Source organism: Camelina sativa, chromosome 11 (assembly GCF_000633955.1).
Source record: "Camelina sativa cultivar DH55 chromosome 11, Cs, whole genome shotgun sequence".
In the NCBI taxonomy this organism is placed as follows: Eukaryota; Viridiplantae; Streptophyta; class Magnoliopsida; order Brassicales; family Brassicaceae; genus Camelina; species Camelina sativa.
This window is the reverse complement of record NC_025695.1, coordinates 38,246,722-38,257,656: the sequence shown is the minus strand read 5'-3', so window position 1 is coordinate 38,257,656 and position 10,935 is coordinate 38,246,722. Positions and strand designations below refer to the sequence as shown.

The window sequence follows — 10,935 nt, the reverse complement described above, 5'->3', positions numbered from 1 at the left end:
AAATTTCCTCTTCAGCAGCTTCAAATTGATTATTAAATTGTTCTTGAAAAAATTGGTTCATACTATCATTATTTGGATCATAATGGTAGTGAAATTTGTTTGAAGAAGATGCCATAGCAAAGAAGAAGAGAAAGAAGTATTTGTTTTGGGTGAGAAGGAATGAAATATTTTATTTTGGTTATAGAAGGAAATATTTTTGTTGTAGAGAGAAGCAAATGTTTGTTTTCGTGCAAGGAGCAAATGTTTGTGTTGGTGCAAGGAGCAAATGTTTCTCATCTCATATATACAAGTGATCAAACTAAAATCCAAAGAAGGCAAAGACATAGCAAACATCACGGGTTCATTCACGAGTACATAGCAACATCACGGGTTCACAAAGCTATCAAACTAGCCTAAATAAAAATCCAAACAAATAACAACCACCACACATCACGGGTTTGGTAATACTAAAGCAAACAACATTTGAAAGCAAACAACAACATCCACACATCACGGATTGATCATTACTTGAGCTGGTTCACTTGGTCAGTCAGCTGGATCACTCGGTCCTTGAGCTGGATCACAAGTACCTTGAGCTGGATCACTTGGTCGTTGAGCTGGATCACTTGTTCATTGAGCTGGTTCAGTTGAGCTGGATCATTTGGAACCTGGTTCCGGAGGCTTGTGAATCCAATCGCAGGAGCTGGTTCCGGAGGATAGTAACAGGTCTCAGCCTCCTCTTCTGACTCAATACTATAGTCTAATGGGCTGTTTATACCATAGTCATATTCACGGTCCATGATTTCTTCAACCTGAAACCGAAACACATATATAAGTTCATGAAAAACATATATAAAACATGGATTCACATATAGCATATTAACATTGATATGGATTCACCGATTCACATATAGCATATAACATATATCATATTAACATGGATTCAAACATCCGAGATTCGCTTAGACAACAAACAAGATGGACAAACATCCGCATACGTAGGTAAAAAAAACATAGTTAAAACAGTTCCGCCATTAGCTTCTTCTTCAATGCTTTTTCATCTTCGTCTAGGGTTTCATTCTTGGCAATGAGAGTGTCAAGAGTGGACATCTTTTGGAGTTGTTTCATGCCCTCTAAATCCTTCTGTTTTATCTCCCACATGTGACTAAACTCCGCAGATGGTGCAGCCTTCTCTTTGCCTTTGTTCCTTACTCTTTTCGTTGCCTTGATGCCCGCGGGTCTGCTCTCGTGCTCACCAACGACAGAACCCGTAGATGGTGCAGCTTCATCAGCTTTTCTCTTGTTAGAACTGGTTGTCCTCGGAGTGGGGTTCATAGCCTCGAGACTTGTCTATTTCTGTTCATAGCGTAGAACATTCCAAGCATACTCCATACCGAACTTCTTCTTGTACAGGTTAGTGTAGATTTGGTGAGCATTTTGTAAAACATCTAGATCGTTCATCCCACTAGCTCTCTCACTCTCTGCCTCTGCAAAAGCTCCACAGAACCTGCTCACTTCCTTACTGATTTTTTGCCACCTTTGTCTACAATGGTCAGGGCGCCTAGGCTGAGCACCATCACGGACATGACTACTCGTTTCGTAGTAGTCTCCTATACGGATCCAAAAGGATCCTGCCTTTTGCCCATTCCCAACTACTGCATCCTTCGATGTGTTTAACCAGCCGCTTATTAGGACTAAGTCATCTTGAGTGGACCATAGCCTTCTCTCCCTTCGCTGTTCGGCTGTCTCTTCTGTTTGACTAGGAGGTTGACTCGGCTGTGAACTCGGCTGTGAACTTGGTTGTGAACTAAAAGAAGGAATTTGAGAGGAACCAATGTTTACATTGGGAGCAAAGCTGTCATATGGGAAGTTAAGAAGGCTAAAGTAGGGTTGAGACTGATTGTTAGGAGTATTGTTTGATTCCATAGCAATCAGAATTAAACAAAGAAAAGATATTGTTCGAAGGTGGATGATAGAAGAGAAGTAAAAGTTATGATAGATTGGAAGAAAGAAGCCAACAAGAAGGATGATAGAAGAGAAGTAAAACAGCGTGAGAGATTGATAGAAGATTCGGATGTAATATAGATCACTTAAGAAGGAAACAAGATGGACTTAAGAAGCAAAGCGGTTGGACGTAATGTAGAGAACTTAAGAAGTCATCACTAAATCAAAAGTTAGGTGTTGTTATTAGGGAGTTTTAATTGTAAATAACAACAACCTACTTCACTCAAATCAGAAGTAAATAAAAGTCATTTACTATTTTTTCAAAGTAAATCATTCATAGATTTGGTAACTACTCAACTATATTTGTTAAATGATTTGGTAGCAGACAGTTTCACAAGTTTTTACACAACTCAAACCTACAAAACAAACTACAATCACAAAGACTAGCCAAATCTAAGAGACATACAAACATACCAAATGATAAAAGGTTAGATGGTGAGACATACAAACCAAAACAAAGAGACACTTAATTGACAACAACAATGTCTAACATCCGACACCACAAAACAATTTCCCTCATTACACAATCAAACCACAATTAACAAGCCACTTCAATCAAATATAATCATTGAATAAACACTAATATCACAACTCAAATCAGGAAACCAACCTTGCGACTAACCTTTAACTTTCGAGCAAACGCAGGTTTCTTGAAGAATCCGATTAACTTCCACTAGTTGACCTCACCTACAAACCTCCGAAACAAAGAAATTTCAAGTTTAATTCATGAGTTTTATTGTTGATAAAAAAATCAAAATACAACTCTCGGAATTCAATCATAGATAAGCTCACTATAATCGTATAATGATTAATCCCAAATCCTATACTAAACCGAAACCTAATTCACAGATTTGAGATTAACCCTAAATCGATAAAACCTAACTCAAAGATTGAAAGAGGAAACGACTGTGACAAACCTTCTCTGTATGACCGGAGATTTGCCCGACAAAGGAGAGGAGGAGACAAAGGCGTTTCGATTTTGTTTTTGGTTTCGATTGAGATTTTGGTTCCGATATGCCAAAAGCCCGACAAAGGAAACGACGGAGACAACGACGGAGACAACGACGGAGACAAGGACAGAATAGGACGGAACTAGCTTCTCTCCTTTCGATTTTGGTGTTTCAATTGCCGGAAAACAAAGCTTCGGCGGCGACTATGGCGAGAACGAAGTTGTCGCCGTTTTCGAAAGAAAACCAAACCCTAGACACGATTTCGATGGAATGAGAGAAATGAAAATATTTCCTTCCCATTTTTTTTCCAACCAATCAGAAGAGAGGAAGAATGTAAGAACGGGCTGTGGATCAGTTTTGAACCAAGACCAATATTTTTGATCTAAGCCCACTGTTCAATTTTTTTATTATATAATTGGGCTTAGAACAGGGAGAGTGTTTTGCCGTTAATGATGGCCTTAGCACTTCAAGACGGATTGTGTTGAATTAGTCGCGATGGTACATACCTTTAAAGATTGGTTAGCATTTTCCTACTTGCTGGATGATTTCAATTTACTAAGAAAATCGTTTTCACTATGCTCCTTCTCAGATACCTCTTTTTTCATGTTTGTAATATCAACCGTAAGATTTTTTAAAATTTAATGTTTGGTTGACAAAAAAAACTCAAAAGTTTTGTCTCTGGCACCAAGCCCGAGAGAGTGATTGACGCTCATCGGACTTTCGTCGTTACTCTTCCTCTCTTGGTTTCTCCCATTTATGCAAAGCCCTTTACATCTAAAGACATCGTCTTGTTGGGCTACCTCCGTCGTCCATGGTTTCCGGCGAGAATCTTTGTCACGCTATCTCACTTGTTGTGAAGATCTTTTGTTGGTCTTGTTTGACCAAAATATCTTAGCTCCGAGGCTCCTAGTTATACCGTCGGTGGTCTTTCCCCTGTTGGAGCCACTAGATCTGTTCAAGCTTTCCTTGGTTATACTTGCTCCGGTTACGTCGGTCATTCGTCGAGATGGGTTGCTTCCGCCGCCTCTGTTTTTCCGGAGAGAAGATGCTCCCCCCTTTCCCACCCATTGTGATGAAAATGTCGGACATTCCTCCGCTTCCTATAGTGGATCTTTCCTTCTTTTGGACTCCACTTATGAAGAAGCTCTCTATTTCCATCTGGTTTGCAAAGCCGCTGTTGGCTCCCTCTCGGCTTCAATAGTCGAAGATCCTTTCCTGGGTAATGTCCAGAGCCACTCTTCCTTCTACGTATCAAGATTTGACCCGGAAGCTATTTGCAGTCAAAATCATCATTTCCAGAGCAGAGCTTCGTTACCTACCACCTATCTCGTTCCCGATGTTAGCCTCTTCACCGTCAAAGAGTTGTTACGGTGTAAGCACCGCTGCTCTACTGCGGATCTGGACCCTTTCCGGTGTTGTCCCTCGGCCTTCATCTCCATTGGTCCGTCGATTGTCTCGGGAAGTACACCCGAAGAATTATTTCGATGGATCTGGCTCACCTCCCTTCCCGTTGGTCACGTTCAAGTGGTGTCTGGCCAGTTTGAACGCTTTCTCCGGCGAGAATGTTCCCACTCACCTGACCAACTATCGCCCCTTCTCCTCTACTTCCATCGATATGGCTATTCCGTCGTTGGTAATGACTTGCTGTTTTTTGGTTACGTTGTTACCCTCTCCTCAGTTTCCATAGTCAAAGCCCCTTTTCTGGTGAGGATTCACCGCCGCTCCTCCTATAGCAGATAGAGACGTAAAGGCCGAAGCTGATGGAATCTTCATCAACAGATTGGAGCCCCGCCACCCGCTGCTTATCTTGTATCCGCCGGTCACCGTGGTGGCTTTTTTTCCTGCGATGAAGTCAACCTCTCCAACCTAGCTGACAGTTGCTCGACAAATTGTAAATGTGTGTTTGTTGGGCCTGGTTATGGCCCTTTCATGTACGTTTGGACTTTGTTCCAATTTCCCAATCCAATAGTTTAAGTTATTTGGATATGGGCCTGGCTGTTTTCATCACTTGTTCCTCCATTGTTGAGAGTTTAATTTTATTCAAATCCTTCGATACGGAGAGTATCACACTGCTATTTTCTTCATTAACGGAGAATGGTTTAAAATGGTTAGCTTTAAATGTATTAAGAGCACATAGCTGTGTGAGACCATTGTCTCATTCTTTTTATGTGATGAGATTTTTCACATGTTTCCTCTTTCTTAAAAGAGAGATTTGGAGAAGTAGTTTCTTCCTTCCGAGTTGTGTCTTATGCAGCTGTTCGGCAAACTATGTTCTCTTGTGTTGGCGCTCAAGTTCTTCCCACATCTCCATTCCCTTGTCTACATGGTCTCGTCGTGATCTCTGCTTCTCGGTGCCTACTTGGTTCAGATCTTACAACGTGGTTTGGCAAGGTGGTTTTATCTTAGATCCTTTCTCGGGCACTCGACTCTTGGGAACTTGTTCCCACCCTACCTGCTGCCTCCCTTTTCAGGGAGATAAAGATGAGTCGTCATCTTTAGTGCGAGTTAGGTTTATCAAAACCCGTCGGAATCTTTGTATTCCAATGTGGCAATCTGTCGTATTGCGATCGGCGAATCGTTCTTAGACAACTCCTCGCCATCTCATGTGGGTTATCTTCCTTGCGGTTCACACTATCTTTCTGGCTTTTATGCCTTTGTATTTTTGTACTAGCTTATTTTGTTGTACTTGCTTTCTGTATCCTATTTGTTTTATTGGGATGTTGTGGTTCGTTAGGAACCTGTCGATCTTTGGATTGTTAATTTCCCATGTAAGTTTCTTGACCGCTGTAAAACTCACCTTAGAGGAGAGTTTCATGTCACTAACTTAATGAAATGGAGTTTGAGCGGAAAAAAAAAACTCACAAAATTATACCTTGAAGCATATATTGAATTCCTAAAGACTATATACTTATATTTTATAAATGATTTTAGCCATATACCATAATTAAGAAGCTTATAAGGAAGAATTAAGAAAGAACACTTATGTTTCTTGTACATACCGAATAACTTTCAACTTTGATCTTACTTTTTTGTAAGTTTGGTTTGTAGAGACCTCCTCTGCAAAGGGTTTAGAGGTTTTTAGATAATATTTAGGATATATTCAAGGACCACTCTATGAAATAGTCTTAATAATCTGTCACCCAATCCATTTGCTCATTATGGATATATACGTATGATTGTGATCATAGGTTTTCAAATCTAACTTGCTTTGTTATTTGAATTTTTCTTACCATCCGTTTTGGGTTCATTGTGATATGAATAAGGGTTGGGTCCTTGTTTGTATTCATCCACCAAGTTTCGATAACAAGTGCATTTCTCTTTAAAAAAGATTTCTTTTTCTTGAGGTGTTTACTTAGCCATTCGCAAGAGTCAATTTAAAAAGAGCTTCGGCCTGATACGGAAGCAAAAACGTGACAATAGCAAGGTCCAACACAACCTAAGTACCTTAAGTTTAGACTGTTTAGTAAGGATGAAGATTAGCTTTCATTATTGACTTATTAGTGAGGATCAAAACATAGTTTTTCTTTTTCTCGCTTTTTTACATTGCACTTGTTCTCGTAAGTTATGGACTATGTTCCGTTCATCCTCTGGTTGAGATATCCGAACTAAAACTAATTTAGTTGTTAACAAAAATAACAAAAACTAATTAAATTATATTTAGTTGATAGGGTCAAATTTAAAAAGAAAAAGAAGACCCAAAAAGAAAAGGCCGTTGTCGAATTTTTGTTCACGTTTCTTCTTCTCCCTTTCTTGCAAGTTTCAGTCCCAAACCCCAATGTAGAAAAGCTAGTAAAATAGATATAAAGAGAAAGGGCACTGAAAAGACAAGTGGGTATTGAATGTGTTTAGATATATAGATATGTGTGTTTTTGCAGACATTGCAGATGTATAGTCTTCAAACTTCTGGATATATGAGTGTGACCAGGGACATGAGTCCAAACCATCAAGACACTTTGAGACAAATCCAAACTGTGTCCAGTCAATGCTTCTTACGTAGATATGTATAGTTAATGCTTCTTTATTTTTTTTACCCAAAAACACAAACAAGTTTGCTCTCTCAAACTTATATCTTAATGTAACATTATTATCCTTTTTGGTTAAATCTATAACATTTCTTTTTTTATGAATACCTATATAATGGAAACCAACCTGTAACTATATGACAAACCATTTGTACATTTTTTTACTTTTTTTTTTTTTTTTCTTTTTTGTATTTAACTGTTATGAAACTTAAAGTAAATGGTCAATGCCGCCAAAATTGTAAGGTCGATGGTGTGGAGGATAAAGTAAAAGCCCGCTTCCTTGAAATGCAGCCAAAATTGTAAGGTTCTCTTAAAATTAGCTAAATTCCTAATAAAACCCATTAATATACATCTACCAGCCAACACTATTTGAAGATCCACAATCAACAAAGCATAACAAATCCAATAACAAAGAGTATAAAAAATGAAACACAATAATTAGAGACAACTATTCTTAAATATCTACAGAATACGATGGAAGACACTTGGTAGCACATATTCTATATGAGTCAAATCAAATTAATATTGCACTTGTAACCGCATAGTAGAAAGCTAAACCAAAGATTACACCGTGGAAAAAAAGATTAAGCATGAGAGTTGTCAAATTTGATGATACAAACAAAAAAAAACCAAACGATGATGCTTCATGATCAAAAAAAAAAAAGAAAGAAAAAAACCCTAGTTTCTTGATTCATCCTAATACCAAAAAGATGAAGAGAGGAGTTGTGTAAGAGAAGGATTGGTTTAGAAGGGCGGTGGAGCCCTGGCGGTAGGGGCCCAAATAACATCAGAGCCACCCATGTGGCAACTGTACATTGAAACCCCACACGACTCTCCTCCATTTCCCGCCATCTGTCCCGACTCTTCACCGCCACCAGAGACCGCCGGAGACTGGCCCTCTCTTTCCCCTGTCCCCGCCGAGTGTTTCTGCTCTTCATCCGCTGGTAAACGGTGGTAAGAAGGGTTGTTGAAGCTTGCTGCGATGACGTAGACTGTTCCCGCGGAGATAAGCGGACCGGCGACGAACCCTCCTATGATCTGTCCTTGAGGTCCGGCGAGAGAGACGGTGAAGAAGTTAGAGACCGGTGGAGACAAGGAAGTACGAGGCGGAGGAGGGAGGAAAGTTGCGGAGACGGAGAGGAGATCGAACTTGCCGTGGAACGTTATGGTCGAGCCAGGAGCTGCGGGAGAAGGCTGACGTAAAGTGACGTTAGCCACGGAGCCAGAGCCGCTGAGAACGCAGACTCCTATGGATTTACGCCGGCAGAAACGGTTGATGGCTTCGACGACGTCGTTTCCGGAAGGGACTTCGAGGATGTAAGGGCTCATAGGAGGGTCGGTGTCACGCGTGACGAAGACAGGTGGTTTGGGTTTGTTTTTGGAACCTGGTGGTCTTCCACGTGGACGTCGGACGACTTCGATGGAGGAGTCATCGACGGTGGGTGTTGCGGCGGTGGAGGAGAGGTGGAAGTGAGAGGTCAGAGAGTGTTGTTGTTGTTGTTGATGTTGAGGAAGCTTTGAGAACATTTCGTTACTCTTTTGGTCTCTGTATTCACCTTTCATTTTTTTTCTTTTTTTTTTGGTGGATTTGTTTATTAGAGATTTGGCTTTGGATTTTTGTGTAAATGATATTAAAAGAAAAAAAGAGGAAGAAGAAGATGAGGAGGTTTGTATAAAGAAGAAGATGGAGATCCTTTGGGAAATGGTAGGGTGTGATTATAAAATAATGGAAAAGTATTGTTTTTTTCTTTTTTTATTATGATTAATAAAGGAGAAATGAGAGGATAGGGAAGAAGGGGAAGATGAGCTTTGAAAGCAAGAAAAGAGAGAAGAGAGAGCGGCGCCGCTAGTTGGGAATTGCAAGTAAAGATAAATATTTATATGTCCGATTCTCTCTAATTTGTGTTTTGGTGTGGTGTGGGTTCACACACCCTTCTCTTTTCTTTTTTTTTTGACCTTTTTAAAAAAAAAAAATATATATATATATATATATATATAAAGATCTTTTTGGAGGTTGATATAATCAACTATTTTTACACCAAAACTAAACCAAATGTAAATTATTTTAAGAATATGTCAAAAAAAGAAGAGTCCATGATCAGATTTTTACTATTACAAATAATATAAAAAAAATTACAGTACGAGACTTTAGTATCAACAGTAAGCAAAACAAAATGGTTGTAAGTCAACAAAAAAATAAGACTTTTTCTCTATAGTCATCTGGATATATATATATATGTGTAGTTTTTATATATTCTACAGAAAAATGATTTAGTTTATAAATGGGGATAGAAAAAGATGGGAGACAAGTGGGGACGAGAGATGAGAGGAACATCCCCTATATCCCAAATCTGGAGTGTGCTGAGAACCAATTCGGGTCTCCATCACATCTCTCTTGCTATATCCTCATTTCTACTCTTCTTCTCCTTCATGATTCATTATTAATTTTTTACATGTTACTGTTCTTTTTTCACTAGAAAACTTTAGAATTCTTCTACCAACTGTCGTTGACGCTATTTATTTATTTTTTTGTTTTTGAACTTTTGAAAATATTATATGAAAAGCCTTTGTCAAAGCCATCTCTAAATTTGAAACATAATCATGTTTGGTGGCTAAGGTTTGTCATTGCACCTTTAAGATTTAAATTGAATGCGAAATTTCCAATTTCAATGGCTTATTGTAAATGTTAAGAAGGGATGGTGCAATCGCAGTAAATAAAATTGGTCACCAGTCACCAGTAAGAAATATTGTGTGATCGTCCCACTCTACTCCAATTTCATGATTGCTTTAAAATGTGTTTTCAAAAGTTTGAAAAAATGTCTTACAAATGTCTTACAATATTATTTCGATTATTCAAGTGTTAGAAGCTTTAGCCAATTTGTGATGGTTATTTTTGAGGATTAATCTTTGTATCTTAGGTATTACCTAATCAAAACCAATGCACATTTTCACCATTACTAATTAAGCGAAAGAAGAACTTAGTTAGGCATCTCACCATTGTGTGCAAGGGTAGAAAAGTAGAAACAATATTTTGATGCGAAGAATAGCATGCACAACAAGACCGCCACTAATAAAAATAGTGGCACAAAGACAACAGTTGGTCACAAATCTCCCATGAGAATTTACTTGTCAGTGGCCACAAGTTATTCAGTCTTTAATGCTTTGGGATTTTTTTTTTTTTTTTTTTTTTTNCTTTGGGAATTTATCGTAAGAAAAATCAATTATCGTTGATTTCGATTGTTCATTCGGGTTGATTGATAGTTATTATAACAATGGTAATAATTACTTCATAATTATTTTATTATAACAATGGTAATAATATCACCAAGCCTAATGATGAATACCGTCTACGTGAGCTGTCCGATGGCGATGATGAACTAACTTTAAAAATTCGTTCCAAACTAATCCAAAGTGTGTCATCGGTTATTGTTATCGTGTTAATACGTTAATCATGTACTGAATATAAAATTTATATTTTATGTATTACTTTTCTCCTCTGATAAAAAAATATTATATGTATACTTTTTTTTAACTCATATATATTGTATATGACATACATATCAATGTGTAATCTTGTTATTTTTTTCATGTATTCATTTCTCCATCATATAGTGGATAAATAGCTATATAGGATGGCTGATTAAATTTTGCAAATTAAGAAAAACAAATATGGAGGACAAGAGAGAAGAGGAAGTTATGCACATAGCCATGTTTCCATGGCTAGCTATGGGTCATCTTCTTCCTTTTCTTAGTCTCTCCAAGTTGCTAGCTCAAAAGGGTCACAAGATCTCCTTCATATCAACACCAAGAAACCTCGAAAGACTTCCCAAACTACCATCAAACCTCTCCTCCTCCATCACCTTCGTCTCTTTCCCTCTCCCTCTCATCTCCGGCTTGTCTCCAACCTCAGAATCTTCCATGGACGTACCTTACAACAAGCAACAGTCTCTCAAAGCCGCCTTTGACCTTCTCCAGGCACC

At 38.5% G+C, this 10,935-nt stretch overlaps 3 protein-coding genes and 1 long non-coding RNA gene across 4 annotated transcripts in view; 1 reads left to right on the top strand and 3 right to left on the bottom strand.

Moving 5' to 3' along the window:
* On the bottom strand, positions 1,330-1,905 carry LOC104728740 (glutathione S-transferase T3-like). Its single transcript, XM_010447684.1, has one exon. The coding sequence runs from the start codon at positions 1,903-1,905 to the stop codon at positions 1,330-1,332; it is 576 nt and encodes a 191-aa protein (XP_010445986.1).
* LOC104725470 (AT-hook motif nuclear-localized protein 17) lies at positions 7,461-8,820 on the bottom strand. The gene has a single exon (XM_010444137.2). The coding sequence runs from the start codon at positions 8,516-8,518 to the stop codon at positions 7,700-7,702; it is 819 nt and encodes a 272-aa protein (XP_010442439.1). The 5' UTR covers positions 8,519-8,820; the 3' UTR covers positions 7,461-7,699.
* Positions 10,518-10,935, top strand: part of LOC104725469 (UDP-glycosyltransferase 91C1) — a 2,284-nt gene continuing 1,866 nt past the window's right edge. The window contains exon 1 of the mRNA XM_010444136.2: positions 10,518-10,657. Within this exon, the coding sequence (XP_010442438.1) occupies positions 10,625-10,657 (33 nt within the window). The 5' untranslated portion in view covers positions 10,518-10,624. The remainder of the gene's footprint in view (positions 10,658-10,935) is intronic.
* The window catches only part of LOC104725468, an 854-nt gene continuing 746 nt past the window's right edge, over positions 10,828-10,935 (bottom strand). Inside the window, exon 2 of the long non-coding RNA XR_757914.2 lies at positions 10,828-10,921. This is a non-coding gene — a long non-coding RNA (uncharacterized LOC104725468). The remainder of the gene's footprint in view (positions 10,922-10,935) is intronic.